The sequence below is a fragment of the Quercus robur genome, chromosome 8 (assembly GCF_932294415.1).
Source record: "Quercus robur chromosome 8, dhQueRobu3.1, whole genome shotgun sequence".
NCBI lineage: Eukaryota > Viridiplantae > Streptophyta > Magnoliopsida > Fagales > Fagaceae > Quercus > Quercus robur.
In genome coordinates, this window is record NC_065541.1 from 59,205,877 (window position 1) to 59,224,811 (window position 18,935).

The window sequence follows — 18,935 nt, forward strand, 5'->3', positions numbered from 1 at the left end:
ATTACTCTTTTAACTAGTTTGTGTTTTTTAGTTTAAAATTATTTAACTAAAAGATATGGATATTGTAGAGAGTTTAAGAATTTGTATAAAAGTATTTTAGTACCCAAAATGTTGAAATCCAAATAGGGAATCGTGTTATTAATAGTATAGATTTAATTATATGTTGGTTTTCAAAAAAAAAAATTATATGTTATATTTGGGTTCATTTAAAAAAAATAGATATGAACCTTATTGCTTTGTAGATTTTGAACCCAAATATCTTATATTTAAGAAAAGCTTTACTAATTTTTTTTTTAGGGAAAAAAAGTTTTACGGAATACTAATTGAATTAACTGGAACTCACATATTGGTTCAATTTTTTATTGTTAATATGCATGTAATATGATAATGAAATTCAAAGAATAGTTATGGATATTCTCAGTTTGATTGCTTTATAAGATTGTGTTAATCAAATAGGCAGTACCTAAGGCTAGGACACAAAGTGGGGGATTCACTAACCATTTAGCAAGTTTAAGCCATAAAGGATGTTTCGTTATTTGGTTGTGCAATAGGTAGAGAGCCTAGAATGGGTATAGAAAACAAATGATATATAGAACAAGCACCACCAAGACCAACTGGCTGTAGTTCAGAATGCCAACTTTGTCTAAAGAGGTTTTTGAAGTTAAACTAAACAATATTTAGAGAAAGATATATAAGCTACTTTGAAATGGGTGTGTGTGAAAAATAAGAAAAGAAAGTGATCGGCATAAGAGGGAGAGAGAGCATTGTTGAATTAGACATCTCACTGGAATCTAATATCCAGAACAATTCTAGGACAAGTCTACAACCCCTCCCACTAACATTTGGGAAGGGTTAACACTACAAGTCTACAACCACCGATATGTAAGTCAAGGCTGCTAAGACGCTAAGCCAGAAGAGTATTGCTATGGAAACAACAAAAATTCACAACATTCTCAAAATTAGCATACTAAAAAATTTAAATAGAAGATTGTGATGGACCCATGTGTGAGTTGGCATACTAGTTTAAGAATGTTGTGACATTTTGTTATATCTTTGGCGTTGCTCAAGCTTGAATCCTTTAACATTAGCAAGCCACGCAGGCTCATTCACAACCCTATCAATTTTCTCAAGCTTTATGTGGTTTTATTTGATCCACAAAGTGCAAGATATTTTAGAGCTCCTCCACCTAGCAAAATTTAAGAAGTGGTGGCATTAGCATTGGACTAGCCTATAAAATGCATGAGCTACGAGAAAGTGTCTCTTTCTATAGAGCGGGCCTCTCACAAAGAGAGGGTGTTAAGTTAAAAAAACACCCATCATTATCATGTAGGTAGTATACAGAGAAAATTCACAACATACATCATAGTACCCTCACCAAACGTTCAAATATTAACCAAGGACAACTAATGGCAAATGTAAAAATCCCTGGTCCATCACAAGCAGTCCCAGCGCACAGACAAAGAAGCAGGACTCTCACATGTTTGGTGCGGTTGGAGCTGAAAAGGGCACTAGACCCTTTATAGACTCGAAATTTACATACTGGTGTAGACAGTGGCAATCAAGTCCCTCACTCCTTCCTAGCAATGTGGTCCAATGTGTGCTTGAGAATATCAAAAGGTAAACAATAATGCTCCACCTTTCATACAGCATCACATAACGGAAAACCTTCTAGAATTACTCTCTCCATGATCTCTTTCTGTACAAGAAGAAGAAGAATGATCATTTCATTGTCTCTCCATGTTTTTTTGAAAAGAATAAGAAAACATGGACATATAGAGCTTAAATGATGGTCCATAGTTTCAATTTCCAGAAGGTTTTTCTTACTTATCTATCCCTGTACCATTGTACATTCAACAGTTGCACAGATAAATACACTTTTATGGACAGTGCAAGTAACAAAGAATATACATGCTCACCTGAATTAATGCGGTGATCATCCCAGGAACATCCTTCTTTTAATTCAAAATAAAACAATCATGAAAAAATCAGCAACTCACAGCAGCTCAAAGCTCTAAATCTAGTTAAACTCTTAGAAATTCACACACCTTGAATTGCTTCTCTTCCCATGATATCTCCTCCTGAGTTTTTGAAATAATTGATTCCCAAGAACTTGGAACTAAAATTGTCTCCACATGTTGCAAAAGCCTCAAGCTATCTGTAATACAATTATACAACAGTACATTAATAAAATGATTTCAGCAATGGTACCAAGAACTTTCTTGTAATCTACTGTTACTTTTGGGTAAAGCTTTTGCCACAAGATTAAATTCCGGAAGAAAAAACAGCCCTCATCACATTGTAACTGAGATGGCAAACAATAAGGTATCAAACTGGTGAAAAATGTAATTGGCAGATTTCAAGTTTTCTGACATTATGAAACAAATTAATAACCTTTTCCGTGCTGAAAACAGAAAATGGTGATCCACAAGTTAGACAAAACCTAGAGTATAAGAGAGTGGTTTTCTAAGGAAACGTTGTCCATGCTGATAGCAGTAAATGGTGATCCAAAAAGTTAGACACAACCTAGAGTATAAGAGAATGGGTTTTCTAAGGAAAGAGCATATATGTGTCGAGGGGATATATGAAACTAAAGAAAAATGGAAAAGTGAAACAATAGATAAGACTCATATCTTGAAGCCACAACATAAATATAGTATGGTTCATATGACAATCCTGACTGTCCATTTCAACCATTTTGCACAAACTAAACAGTAAACAGCTAAGTTGTTGAAACTGCGTGAATAGTGAAAAATATCAATGCACAGACTGAATGGCATTTTTAGAAAAATGCATGGTAAATTAAGTACAAATGCATTAAAGCCCTCAACTAAAATATATCTTCTGGTCAAAGCTACATATAAAATTTATTATAAATCAATGTCCAAATCGTCATTCTTGGACCATAATAGTCGAGCATTTGAAAAAATGCATTAATTTTTATATATCTCATAATTGAAATTGTAGGCAATTCACACACTTGAGTTAAAACTAGTTTCTGTAATAACAGTTCTATAGTCAGTATGCTAAATAACCCCTTGAAGCCCTGCAGATTAGGATTCTGTTTTTCTCGTTCTTTATTACATGCAGGGCCGGCTCAACAATTTTGGGGCCTTAGGTGAAAATTTTAAGTGGATTTTTTTTTTTAACTTTAAAGTCTAAATTTGTATAAATAAAAATTAATTTATTACATGGTTCAATAAATTAGTATCACTATAATACAAATAAGTTGATATAATATACATCAAATAATTAATTGGTGTGATAATTTATAATAATTGATAAAGTAAGAGTTTGCAATAAAAAAAAAATGTGATAACTTATTAATTAGTGTGGGGTCGTGTGGGGTCAGCTTAGTTTAGGCCTTGTGATGTGTTGGGACTTGTGGACAAGACTGTACAATGCTATGTGCACTGTGCAAACTTATCCTATCAAGTTGTGTGCACTATTATTGTGCACTATTCTGCATTTTAAGATACAATGTGGTTTTTTTAATGCATTTTATTGACCAATAAAAGTACCTAAAATATTTTTTTTGTAATTAAAATATATAGATAAATAAATATATATATATATATATATTTTTTTTTTTACAAGTGGGGGGGCCAAAATAGGTAACTAACAATAAATTTTCAACTATCTAGTTAGGAGGCAATGTTTGCAAACTATATTTTTTACTAGCATCTCGAGTCTAAGAGACTTGATTTTGGCCTATAAATCAAGTCTCAAAGACTCGATTTCCATGGTCTGATGTGACATCTTTTTCCATGTGGTCTTGAAAATCGAGTCTCTAACACTCGATTTACAAACCAAAAAAATTTAAAATAATTTGAAGTCTCGGAGTGAGAGAAAGAGCGACCCAAAAGCTCTCAAGCTCAAATTCAACCCAAACCCTAAATCTCAAAAACCCAGTCAAGCTCAGTAGCCCATCTTCCGTCGACGAAGTAGGGGCTCGCGCGGCCCCTAGGTCGCGCAGCCCCTAGGTCGTGCGGCCCCTGGGTCGTGTGGCCCCTGGGTCGCGTGGCCCTTAGGTCGCGCCGCTTAGGGCTCGCGTGGCCCCTGGGCCGCGCCGCCCCTGGGTCACGCATCTGGTGGTTGCGGTGGAGGCGCCTTGAGCATCTGGTGGTTGCAGTGGCGTTTTTGTTTCTTGGATTAAAGCATGAGAAAGAGAGAGCAGCCATTTTGGGTTTCTTTTCTTCTTCAGCTTCTTTTTTGTTTTTTTTTTTTTTTTTTTTTTTTTTTTTTTTTTTTTTTTTTTTTTTTTTTTCTGGCTCCTGGCTCTGATTTCTTTGTTTGTGTTGTTGTTTTGATAGTTTATCTTCTTAGAAATCGAGTCTCTAAGACTCGATTTCCAGGTGGACGCCATGTGAAAAATGTGCCAACTTAGATTCGATCAAAACATAAAAATCAACCCTCAAAGACTCGATTTATGGACCCTAAATCGAGTCTCTTAGACTCGAGATGCTAGTAAAAAATATAGTTTGCAAACATTGTCTCCTAACTAGATAGTTGAAAATTTATTGTTAGTTACCCATTTTGGCCAAGTGGGGGCCTTTTTTTATTTGGGGGCCTTAGGCAATTGCATCAATTGCTTATATGGTTCAACCGGCCCTGATTGCATGCCAATTCAACTTTATATAAACCAACTTCTCCAACCTGAGAACAATCTCATAGTAGGATTCACATAAAGCTAAGTCCAATTACAATTAAATTGTCGAATATGAACCACAGATGGTGAAACAGTAGGATTTTTCAAACCAATAGAAATAGGAAAAAATGCAACTTGGTGAACAATCTCCTACTAAAATTTAACCAAATTTCAACTGAGTTACTTGAACATTTCTTAAATTCTTAGCCACTTACCTCTCGACAAACAACGAAAAAGTATCTGATCACCATCATTTGACAACAATAGCTTAGTCACTGAAAAAGGCCTCAACTTTTCAAGAGGCTTCCTAAGCCTGCCGAGAAAAAAAAATCAATAAAAAGTGTCTTATTTTTGCTTCAACAAATGCAACATAAATTTCTCTTCTTTCCCTCAATTTTCTTACCAAACAAACAAAACACACAGCACACTAACCTCACCCAATTCGAGTACTTAGCATTCACCACATCCCTCCCGCGACCCACCATGGCCAAATGAGCACCATTTCCTCTAACCCCAAATGCAGGAATCACATAACTCCCAACATAAATATACACATCAAGTGCTCGACACACTCTTTCATCGTCATCATAAAAATGTTGTAAAATAGTTTGTGTCGATAGCATTACTCTTATAGATTTTGAACCCAAATATCTTATATTTAAGAAAAGCTTTACTAAATTAAAGTTTTACGGAGTATTAATTGAATTAACTAGAACTCGTTCAAGAAAGAGAGGAGAAATGGTTGGGACGTTGTCATTTTTATTTCATTACCATATTACATGCATAAATATTAATATGAAATTTTCATCCTCCGTTAAAATTGGCTTCTTAAAAAAAAAAAAAAATAGCAATGAGAGAAAAACTCGATGTATTACTGTTGCCAAACCAGATCAAGCCATGTGTACTAGACATTATAATTATAACAAATCAACCGAGTAAAACCAAACAAACACAAATGTTCTTCAAAAAAGCAACCAAACACAAAAAAAGCAACCAAACACAAATGTTCTTCAAAAAAGCAACCAAACACAAATGTTCCTCAAAAAAACAACCAAACCCCATTACCTACTCATTCTATCTCATTCATTGAAACATATGAACTCTAAAAAAAAAAAAAAAAAAAACCACATAAAGCTTTCAGAGCCGGTGCCACCATCTTCTGCCACCATCTTCTTCACCTTCTCACTTTCACAGTACCTCAAAAAAAAAAAAAAAAAAAAAATATAGAAAGAACAAAACAAAACAAAACAAAAATACAAATTCCAAAAAAAAGGTGGTAGATGATTATTACCATTAATCGAGCAACTCGATGCAATATTGATTTGCCTTTTTTCTGATTCCATCATACTTCTTCGCCGATGTAATAATTTCCACTCGTCCATTCCATCCGTACTCGTCACGTAAGAAGACGAAAGCCTTAACCTCCTTCCGGGAAGAGACTGTTACTTGGTTCCTTCTCGAAAAATAACGAGCAAGCTTGTTCAACTCGGTTCTCGTCGTGCCGATGACGATAGAGCGCGCAGCATCATTGGCCGTACGTGCCTGTGCTTTTCTCAACCGTTTTTTGAGGGTCGCAACCTGCTTCAGCTTTTTAATACCGTTCCACTTTTCGGTATTCATCTATTTCTTGAGCTTTCTCTCTTGTACGTCTCTTCTTTCTTTTCCTTCTTCTGATTCTGTTTTTCTTTCATCGAGCGGCAAGCGTAATAGCAAACTAACCATTGGCATTTTTATAGTATAATTGCATAAAGTACGAAGAGTATGGGTTGGGTCTGGTCCGGTCCGGTTATTTTATAGTATAATTGTGGCCAAAATGGCCAAATGGCCATAATTTTCAAAGTATATAGTTAGTAGACTCGGTTCCCAAACTATATTATTTACTAGTATCTCGAATCTATGAGACTTGATTTTGGCCTACAAATCGAGTCTCAGAGACTCGATTTTTATGGTTTAATCACGTCCTATGTGGCATATTTTTCCACGTGGCGATCACATGAAAATCGAGTCTCTAAGACTCGATTTACAACCCTTATAAACAGATAGAGACCATAACATACCAGAGAAGAACCCAGGAAAAAAAAAAAAACCAGAAACAAAAAGAGAGAAGAACCCAGGCGGCGGGGCGATGCGCGACCCAGGCCAGGCGGCGACCGACCCAGGTAGCGCGCGATCTGGGCGGCGCGCGACCCAGGCCGCGCTCGACCCAAGCAGCGCGTGACCCAGGCGGCGCGCGATTTGGGCCGCGCGAGACCCAGGCCGCATGCGACCCAGGCAGTGCTCGGCTTGGGTCGCGCGCCGCCCAGATCGCACGCTACCTGGGTGGGTCGCCACGCACTGCGCTGCCTGGCTTGAGTCTCCTCCTCTGATATGGATTTCTTAAATTTTTTTGGGGTATTTCGGCTTCTCTGATCTGATCTGAGTCTCTCCCTCTGATCTGGATTTCTTTGATCTGATCTGAGTCTCTCCCTCTGATAGGGATTTCTTAAATTGTTTTTTTGGATATTTCGGCTTGTACGAGACTTAGAATTTTTTGAAATTTTTTTGGTTCATAAATCGAGTCTTAGAGACTCGATTTCCACGTAGGAAACAAATGCCACATCAGACCATAAAAATCGAGTCTTTAAGACTCAATTTATGGGCCAAAATCGAGTCTTTGAGACTCAATTTATGGGCCAAAATCGAGTCTTTGAGACTCAATTTATGGGCCAAAATCGAGTCTCATAGACTCGAGATGCTAGTAAATGATAAAGTTTGAGAATCAGGTCTACTAACTATATAGTTAGGATTTTATGGCCATTTGGCTATTTTGGCCTATAATTGTTGCTATTTTTTTTTTTTTTGAAACATAATTGTTGCTATTTAATTTGCTATTTAATATGATAATGGTTATTTAATTTGCTCCAAAAAAAAATGATAATGGTTAGTTTATGCTTTTGAATAGCAAAATGTATGATAACTTTTGCTTGGTTAATTCTAAAATTTAATATATATATATATATATATTTTTTTTTTTTCTTTTTTTGTTATGGGTTGTCCATAAGGAGTCATGGACGTGTTGCATTACTTTTACTTGCATGAAACTCCGGTTTAAAGTTAACCGCATGATGGTATATTTGTACTAGGTCCAAAATAATAAAAAGTAACTTCTATTTAGCAAACATTATTATGTATTGAAAAGACACATTATGGGTAATGGCTTTGGGTGCATGTGAGAGTCCAGCTCCCATAATTGGGAATTACTATAATAAATTGTTAAAACACTTTATTAAATATAGTATATAGTATAGGTGGCATCTGAACTGAAGATTAATTTTCCAGTTTCACGTTTTGAAAAATTGGTAAAGATCGTATCTTATGTTGCAACTTCCACTCAAGGCCGGCCCAAGGCCTAGGCCTAAGGCCCCCACCACCAAAAAAAAATTTGCCCTTCACAAAAAAGGCCCCATCCCATTAAAAGGCCCAAAATTTTATAAAAAATATAAATTTTTTGAAATGGTTATGCACTTTTTATTATTAGTGATATTAGGATATCACAAATTTTACTATAGATTTACAAACTGACACGTTATCAATCACAAAAAAAAAAAGTATTTTAAATATTCATTAATTACAAGCTTCTCGATCACTGTTATTGTCACATTATATTATGAAAATTTTGTAGCATCTTTAGCTTTTTCCTTTTTTATTTCTAACATGGCTTAAAAAAAAAAAATTGCAAATGTGTTAGATCATCAATAATGATTAATTTCCCCTAATAGTTTGAAACTTTAATATTGTAAACTAATCTACTACAAAGCCACACATCAATTAATATCATAGATTACAAATTAGATTATAAATGTAATTAACTATGTATCGTCATATATTCAAGATAAATTAATTTTCTTTTTAAAAAATAATATATATTTTTTCTTGAATTGTTACCTTATTAATGATAATATCCACTATTAATTTGAAAAAAAAAATTATCAATTTATTTTAGCTTAGCAAACTTGCTGTGAGAGGGAGGCCTATATGGTATAATAATTTTCCCTAATTAAGTAAGAGCTATACCTATGTTGGAATCAATTAAATGTCAAAGTGGTTCTTTGAGGCTAATGGTACTGAACTACAGGCCATGGGATAGGGTCTATCGGTGTGATGAAAAATAGGGCTCCAAAATTAAAGGTGATAATTGATGGTAATTATTGCAGGGTGCGTGGAATAGCCCTAACCATATTGATCCAAACCCTAAATCAAAACCTACCTTAGCAGTTTTCTCATAGTTTTTGTCGAGTTAGGGACAAGGCCGAGATTTAAGTTTTAGGCTAAAATAAAATCTTGTATAAATATATTAAAAAAAGAAAAAAAGAAAAACTTAACAAGAACTAGTATCAAATCAACTTGACGTGAAAATACTATACCTCCTCTATGCTACTTCTCAAGCGATTGCAAAGCTGGCAGACTTGCTTGCTGCTGTGAGCAAGCACAATACATAGGCTTCAGTTCTTCTAGAGCTTTTGGAGAGAATGAAAAAGAATTCTAATCCACTAGAAATAAATGATATAAAAATTCCAATCATATTTAATTAAAACCAAACGCACATACCAGCACCATTAATCTAACAAATAAAGCCACCGCTATCATTCAAACAACAAACATAAAAGCTAAAAGAAATAACAAGAACAAAATAGTGGAAGTTGCAGAGCCTGCCATCTTCATTCAAATGGTCAACTGATCTACACCAAAATAAGTCTATTACATCAAGTGTTAATACAACAAAATTAGTATAGTGGTATTAGACATAATATCACATCTAAAAATTAAAAGTCGTTACAATAGTAACTTAAAAATAGTAAATTATTCCATTAATAATAATTAGTTGTAATAATTTATAATTTTCAGTTGCAATAAAGATTTTAATACTAAATTGAATTTAGAAATTTTTTTGCAATAACTTAAATTGAAGAAATCAATTTTTTTTTTAATAACTTAAATTGAAGAAATCAATTTTTTTTTAATAACTTAAATTGAAGAAACCATTGTAATAACTTGATACCAATTATATATTTTGCAATATATTATAATAGATCGAAATTTCAAAGAGATGGCTTATTGCAACAAATTGAACATTGCAATAACTAAAATATTAATTATTTTACAATCTATTACAATGACAAACATGAAGCTGCAATGAATATATTATTACAATGATCTAATTCCAATTATTTTACAATCTATTGTAAGAAAAAATATGAAAAATTTAACTATTACAATAAATATACCGTTGCAATAACTTGAACACAAATTATTTTTGTCAATTCAATCTATTGTAATAAAATTCATGAAATAATAGCCTATTGCTACAAGATATTCGAAGTAATAAATTGTTTATTGCAATAGCAAATATATTATTACATCAAAATTTTCATTAAACAATTTAAGGTTTATTGCAACAAAATTTTTTTGTAGCACAAACTTATTACCTCAAATTTTATTGCAACACTTGGCATAAACTATTGCAATGACTTCGATGTTATTGCAACAATTTTTTTTGTTGTAATAAACATTTTTTGTTGTAGTAATGCCATTTTCGTTTGCAAATATCGCCATCCCATCTATCTTGGTCTGCTCCGCAAAGATTTTCACCCTTCCGTACTAGCCATACTCTTCACGGAGGAAGATCACAGCCTTAACATCCTTCCTGCTAGTCACCACCAGTTTCCTCTTCTCCTTAAAAAACCGGGCAGCCTTGTTGAAATCTTCTCTTGCGGTGCCAATTACTGCAGGACGTAGGGGATCATTAACATCTAGTTCGTGCCCATTATCCCACCAAGCCTTGATTTCCGTAATGGACTGCAGTTTTGTGACGCATTCCATATCTTGTGGATTCATCTCTCTTCTTTTCTCTGTATCGCTTCTTTCTTCTTCTTTTCTTTTCTCTCTCTGTGTTGCTTCTTTCTTTTTCTTTTTCTTTTGGTTTTCTCACTGGCGTGCATGAAATAAGGCTTCTGTGACCGCAAGTCATTTTCCATCAAGTCACTTTCCAGATCCGTTGCAATAACTTGATACCAATTATATATTTTGCAATATATTATAATAGATCGAAATTTCAAAGAGATGGCTTATTGCAACAAATTTAACATTGCAATAACTAAAATATCAATTATTTTACAATCTATTGCAATGACAAACATGAAGCTGCAATGAATATATTATTACAATGATCTAATTCCAATTATTTTACAATCTATTGTAAGAAAAAATATGAAAATTTTAATTATTACAATAAATATATCGTTGCAATAATTTGAACCCAAATTATTTTTGTCAATTCTTTAAAATCTATTGTAATAAAATTCATGAAATAATAGCTTATTGCTACAAGATATTCGAAGTAATAAATTGTTTATTGTAATTGCAAATATATTATTACATCAAAATTTTCATTAAAATATTTAAGGTTTATTGCAACAAAATTTTTTTGTAGCACAAACTTATTAGCTCAAATTTTATTGCAACACTTGGCATAAACTATTGCAATGACTTCGATGTTATTGCAACAATTTCTTTTGTTGTAATAAACATTTTTTGTTGTAGTAATGCCATTTTCGTTTGTAAATATCACCATCCCATCTATCTTGGTCTGCTCCACAAAGATTTTCACCCTTCCGTACCAGCCATACTCTTCACGGAGGAAGATCACAGCCTTAACATCCTTCCTGCTAGTCACCACCAGTTTCCTCTTCTCCTTAAAAAACCGGGCAGCCTTGTTGAAATCTTCTCTTGCGGTGCCAATTACTGCAGGACGTAGGGGATCATTAACATCTAGTTCGTGCCCATTATCCCACCAAGCCTTGATTTCCGTAATGGACTGCAGTTTTGTGACGCATTCCATATCTTGTGGATTCATCTCTCTTCTTTTCTCTGTATCGCTTCTTTCTTCTTTTTTCTTTTCTCTCTCTGTGTTGCTTCTTTCTTTTTCTTTTTCTTTTGGTTTTCTCACTAGCGTGCATGAAATAAGGCTTCTGTGACTGCAAGTCATTTTCCATCCAGTCACTTTCCAGATCCGTTGCAATAACTTGATACCAATTATATATTTTGCAATATATTATAATAGATCGAAATTTCAAAGAGATGGCTTATTGCAACAAATTTAACATTGCAATAACTAAAATATCAATTATTTTACAATCTATTGCAATGACAAACATGAAGCTGCAATGAATATATTATTACAATGATCTAATTCCAATTATTTTACAATCTATTGTAAGAAAAAATATGAAAAATTTAACTATTACAATAAATATACCGTTGCAATAATTTGAACCCAAATTATTTTTGTCAATTCTTTACAATCTATTGTAATAAAATTCATGAAATAATAGTCTATTGCTACAAGATATTCTAAGTAATAAATTGTTTGTTGCAATTGCAAATATATTATTACATCAAAATTTTCATTAAAATATTTAAGGTTTATTGCAACAAAATTTTTTTGGAGCACAAACTTATTACCTCAAATTTTATTGCAACACTTGGCATAAACTATTGCAATGACTTCGACGTTATTGCAACAATTTTTTTTGTTGTAGTAATGCCATTTTCGTTTGCAAATATCGCCATCCCATCTATCTTGGTCTGCTCCGCAAAGATTTTCACCCTTCCATACCAGCCATACTCTTCACGGAGGAAGATCACAGCCTTAACATCCTTCCTGCTAGTCACCACCAGTTTCCTCTTCTCCTTAAAAAACCAGGCAGCCTTGTTGAAATCTTCTCTTGCGGTGCCAATTACTGCAGGACGTAGGGGATCATTAACATCTAGTTCGTGCCCATTATCCCACCAAGCCTTGATTTCCGTAATGGACTGCAGTTTTGTGACGCATTCCATATCTTGTGGATTCATCTCTCTTCTTTTCTCTATATCGCTTCTTTCTTCTTCTTTTCTTTTCTCTCTCTGTGTTGCTTCTTTCTTTTTCTTTTTCTTTTGGTTTTCTCACTGGCGTGCATGAAATAAGGCTTCTGTGACCGCAAGTTATTTTCCATCAAGTCACTTTCCAGATCCGTTGCAATAACTTGATACCAATTATATATTTTGCAATATATTATAATAGATCGAAATTTCAAAGAGATGGCTTATTGCAACAAATTTAACATTGCAATAACTAAAATATCAATTATTTTACAATCTATTGCAATGAAAAACATGAAGCTGGAATGAATATATTATAACAATGATCTAATTCCAATTATTTTACAATCTATTGTAAGAAAAAATATGAAAATTTTAATTATTACAATAAATATACCATTGCAATAATTTGAACCCAAATTATTTTTGTCAATTCTTTACAATCTATTGTAATAAAATTCATGAAATAATAGCTTATTGCTACAAGATATTCGAAGTAATAAATTGTTTATTGTAATTGCAAATATATTATTACATCAAAATTTTCATTAAAATATTTAAGGTTTATTGCAACAAAATTTTTTTGTAGCACAAACTTATTAGCTCAAATTTTATTGCAACACTTGGCATAAACTATTGCAATGACTTCGATGTTATTGCAACAATTTTTTTTGTTGTAATAAACATTTTTTGTTGTAGTAATGCCATTTTCGTTTGTAAATATCACCATCCCATCTATCTTGGTCTGCTTCGCAAAGATTTTCACCCTTCCGTACCAGCCATACTCTTCACGGAGGAAGATCACAGCCTTAACATCCTTCCTGCTAGTCACCACCAGTTTCCTCTTCTCCTTAAAAAACCGGGCAGCCTTGTTGAAATCTTCTCTTGCGGTGCCAATTACTGCAAGATGTAGGGGATCATTAACATCTAGTTCGTGCCCATTATCCCACCAAGCCTTGATTTCCGTAATGGACTGCAGTTTTGTGACGCATTCCATATCTTGTGGATTCATCTCTCTTCTTTTCTCTGTAACGCTTCTTTCTTCTTTTTTCTTTTCTCTCTCTGTGTTGCTTCTTTCTTTTTCTTTTTCTTTTGGTTTTCTCACTGGCGTGCATGAAATAAGGCTTCTGTGACTGCAAGTCATTTTCCATCCAGTCACTTTCCAGATCCGTTGCAATAACTTGATACCAATTATATATTTTGCAATATATTATAATAGATCGAAATTTCAAAGAGATGGCTTATTGCAACAAATTTAACATTGCAATAACTAAAATATCAATTATTTTACAATCTATTGCAATGACAAACATGAAGCTGCAATGAATATATTATTACAATGATCTAATTCCAATTATTTTACAATCTATTGTAAGAAAAAATATGAAAATTTTAACTATTACAATAAATATACCGTTGCAATAATTTGAACCAAAATTATTTTTTGTCAATTCTTTACAATCTATTGTAATAAAATTCATGAAATAATAGCCTATTGCTACAAGATATTCGAAGTAATAAATTGTTTATTGCAATTGCAAATATATTATTACATCAAAATTTTCATTAAAATATTTAAGGTTTATTGCAACAAAATTTTTTTGCAGCACAAACTTATTACCTCAAATTTTATTGCAACACTTGGCATAAACTATTGCAATGACTTCGATGTTATTGCAACAATTTTTTTTGTTGTAATAAACATTTTTTGTTATAGTAATGCCATTTTCGTTTGCAAATATCGCCATCCCATCTATCTTGGTCTGCTCCGCAAAGATTTTCACCCTTCCGTACCAGCCATACTCTTCACGGAGGAAGATCACAGCCTTAACATCCTTCCCGCTAGTCACCACCAGTGTCCTCTTCTCCTTAAAAAACCGGGCAGCTTTGTTGAAATCTTCTCTTGCGGTGCCAATTACTGCAGGACGTAGGGGATCATTAACATCTAGTTCGTGCCCATTATCCCACCAAGCCTTGATTTCCGTAATGGACTGCAGTTTTGTGACGCATTCCATATCTTGTGGATTCATCTCTCTTCTTTTCTCTGTATCGCTTCATTCTTCTTCTTTACTTTTCTCTCTCTGTGTTGCTTCTTTCTTTTTCTTTTTCTTTTGGTTTTCTCACTGGCGTGCATGAAATAAGGCTTCTGTGACCGCAAGTTATTTTCCATCAAGTCACTTTCCAGATCCGTTGCAATAACTTGATACCAATTATATATTTTGCAATATATTATAATAGATCGAAATTTCAAAGAGATGGCTTATTGCAACAAATTTAACATTGCAATAACTAAAATATCAATTATTTTACAATCTATTGCAATGACAAACATGAAGCTGGAATGAATATATTATTACAATGATCTAATTCCAATTATTTTACAATCTATTGTAAGAAAAAATATGAAAATTTTAATTATTACAATAAATATACCGTTGCAATAATTTGAACCCAAATTATTTTTGTCAATTCTTTACAATCTATTGTAATAAAATTCATGAAATAATAGCTTATTTCTACAAGATATTCGAAGTAATAAATTGTTTATTGTAATTGCAAATATATTATTACATCAAAATTTTCATAAAAATATTTAAGGTTTATTGCAACAAAATTTTTTTGTAGCACAAACTTATTAGCTCAAATTTTATTGCAACACTTGGCATAAACTATTGCAATGACTTCGATGTTATTGCAACAATTTTTTTTGTTGTAATAAACATTTTTTGTTGTAGTAATGCCATTTTCGTTTGTAAATATCACCATCCCATCTATCTTGGTCTGCTTCGCAAAGATTTTCACCCTTCTGTACCAGCCATACTCTTCACGGAGGAAGATCACAGCCTTAACATCCTTCCTGTTAGTCACCACCAGTTTCCTCTTCTCCTTAAAAAACCGGGCAGCCTTGTTGAAATCTTCTCTTGCGGTGCCAATTACTGCAGGACGTAGGGGATCATTAACATCTAGTTCGTGCCCATTATCCCACCAAGCCTTGATTTCCGTAATGGACTGCAGTTTTGTGACGCATTCCATATCTTGTGGATTCATCTCTCTTCTTTTCTCTGTAACGCTTCTTTCTTCTTTTTTCTTTTCTCTCTCTGTGTTGCTTCTTTCTTTTTCTTTTTCTTTTGGTTTTCTCACTGGCGTGCATGAAATAAGGCTTCTGTGACTGCAAGTCATTTTCCATCCAGTCACTTTCCAGATCCGTTGCAATAACTTGATACCAATTATATATTTTGCAATATATTATAATAGATCGAAATTTCAAAGAGATGGCTTATTGCAACAAATTTAACATTGCAATAACTAAAATATCAATTATTTTACAATCTATTGCAATGACAAACATGAAGCTGCAATGAATATATTATTACGATGATCTAATTCCAATTATTTTACAATCTATTGTAAGAAAAAATATGAAAAATTTAACTATTACAATAAATATACCGTTGCAATAATTTGAACCCAAATTATTTTTGTCAATTCTTTACAATCTATTGTAATAAAATTCATGAAATAATAGCCTATTGCTACAAGATATTCGAAGTAATAAATTGTTTGTTACAATTGCAAATATATTATTACATCAAAATTTTCATTAAAATATTTAAGGTTTATTGCAACAAAATTTTTTTGTAGCACAAACTTATTACCTCAAATTTTATTGCAACACTTGGCATAAACTATTGCAATGACTTCGACGTTATTGCAACAATTTTTTTTGTTGTAATAAACATTTTTTGTTGTAGTAATGCCATTTTCGTTTGCAAATATTGCCATCCCATCTATCTTGGTCTGCTCCGCAAAGATTTTCACCCTTCCGTACCAGCCATACTCTTCACGGAGGAAGATCACAGCCTTAACATCCTTCCTGCTAGTCACCACCAGTTTCCTCTTCTCCTTAAAAAACCGGGCAGCCTTGTTGAAATCTTCTCTTGCGGTGCCAATTACTGCAGGACGTAGGGGATCATTAACATCTAGTTCGTGCCCATTATCCCACCAAGCCTTGATTTCCGTAATGGACTGCAGTTTTGTGACGCATTCCATATCTTGTGGATTCATCTCTCTTCTTTTCTCTGTATCGCTTCTTTCTTCTTCTTTTCTTTTCTCTCTCTGTGTTGCTTCTTTCTTTTTCTTTTTCTTTTGGTTTTCTCACTGGCGTGCTTGAAATAAGGCTTCTGTGACCGCAAGTTATTTTCCATCAAGTCACTTTCCAGATCCGTTGCAATAACTTGATACCAATTATATATTTTGCAATATATTATAATAGATCGAAATTTCAAAGAGATGGCTTATTGCAACAAATTTAACATTGCAATAACTAAAATATCAATTATTTTACAATCTATTGCAATGACAAACATGAAGCTGGAATGAATATAATATTACAATGATCTAATTCCAATTATTTTACAATCTATTGTAAGAAAAAATATGAAAATTTTAATTATTACAATAAATATATCGTTGCAATAATTTGAACCCAAATTATTTTTGTCAATTCTTTAAAATCTATTGTAATAAAATTCATGAAATAATAGCTTATTGCTACAAGATATTCGAAGTAATAAATTGTTTATTGTAATTGCAAATATATTATTACATCAAAATTTTCATTAAAATATTCAAGGTTTATTGCAACAAAATTTTTTTGTAGCACAAACTTATTAGCTCAAATTTTATTGCAACACTTGGCATAAACTATTGCAATGACTTCGATGTTATTGCAACAATTTTTTTTGTTGTAATAAACATTTTTTGTTGTAGTAATGCCATTTTCGTTTGTAAATATCACCATCCCATCTATCTTGGTCTGCTCCGCAAAGATTTTCACCCTTCCGTACCAGCCATACTCTTCACGGAGGAAGATCACAGCCTTAACATCCTTCCTGCTAGTCACCACCAGTTTCCTCTTCTCCTTAAAAAACCGGGCAGCCTTGTTGAAATCTTCTCTTGCGGTGCCAATTACTGCAGGACGTAGGGGATCATTAACATCTAGTTCGTGCCCATTATCCCACCAAGCCTTGATTTCCGTAATGGACTGCAGTTTTGTGACGCATTCCATATCTTGTGGATTCATCTCTCTTCTTTTCTCTGTAACGCTTCTTTCTTCTTTTTTCTTTTCTCTCTCTGTGTTGCTTCTTTTTTTTTCTTTTTCTTTTGGTTTTCTCACTGGCGTGCATGAAATAAGGCTTCTGTGACTGCAACTCATTTTCCATCCAGTCACTTTCCAGATCCGTTGCAATAACTTGATACCAATTATATATTTTGCAATATATTATAATAGATCGAAATTTCAAAGAGATGGCTTATTGCAACAAATTTAACATTGCAATAACTAAAATATCAATTATTTTACAATCTATTGCAATGACAAACATGAAGCTGCAATGAATATATTATTACAATGATCTAATTCCAATTATTTTACAATCTATTGTAAGAAAAAATATGAAAATTTTAACTATTACAATAAATATACCGTTGCAATAATTTGAACCCAAATTATTTTTTGTCAATTCTTTACAATCTATTGTAATAAAATTCATGAAATAATAGCCTATTGCTAGAAGATGTTCGAAGTAATAAATTGTTTATTGCAATTGCAAATATATTATTACATCAAAATTTTCATTAAAATATTTAAGGTTTATTGCAACAAAATTTTTTTGGAGCACAAACTTATTACCTCAAATTTTATTGCAACACTTGGCATAAACTATTGCAATGACTTCGACGTTATTGCAACAATTTTTTTGTTGTAAAAAACATTTTTTGTTGTAGTAATGCCATTTTCGTTTGCAAATATCGCCATCCCATCTATCTTGGTCTGCTCCGCAAAGATTTTCACCCTTCCATACCAGCCATACTCTTCACGGAGGAAGATCACAGCCTTAACATCCTTCCTGCTAGTCACCACCAGTTTCCTCTTCTCCTTAAAAAACCGGGCAGCCTTGTTGAAATCTTCTCTTGCGGTGCCAATTACTGCAGGACGTAGGGGATCATTAACATCTAGTTCGTGCCCATTATCCCACCAAGCCTTGATTTCCGTAATGGACTGCAGTTTTGTGACGCATTCCAAATCTTGTGGATTCATCTCTCTTCTTTTCTCTATATCGCTTCTTTCTTCTTCTTTTCTTTTCTCTCTCTGTGTTGCTTCTTTCTTTTTCTTTTTCTTTTGGTTTTCTCACTGGCGTGCATGAAATAAGGCTTCTGTGACCGCAAGTTATTTTCCATCAAGTCACTTTCCAGATCCGTTGCAATAACTTGATACCAATTATATATTTTGCAATATATTATAATAGATCGAAATTTCAAAGAGATGGCTTATTGCAACAAATTTAACATTGCAATAACTAAAATATCAATTATTTTACAATCTATTGCAATG

General features: G+C 33.2%; 1 protein-coding gene across 7 annotated transcripts in view; it reads right to left on the bottom strand.

Annotated features, from left to right (window-relative positions):
• Positions 1-1,366: 1,366 nt before the first annotated feature.
• Positions 1,367-18,935, bottom strand: part of LOC126697329 (uncharacterized) — an 89,913-nt gene continuing 72,344 nt past the window's right edge. For 4 of the 7 annotated variants that reach the window (XM_050394289.1, XM_050394281.1, XM_050394288.1 and 1 more), the window contains exon 8: positions 1,625-1,696. In XM_050394289.1, the coding sequence (XP_050250246.1) occupies positions 1,640-1,696 (57 nt within the window). In that variant the 3' untranslated portion in view covers positions 1,625-1,639. Of the gene's footprint in view, positions 1,697-1,916; positions 1,950-18,935 lie in introns of all 7 variants that reach the window. The other 3 variants (XM_050394292.1, XM_050394283.1, XM_050394290.1) reach the window with 2 other exon arrangements.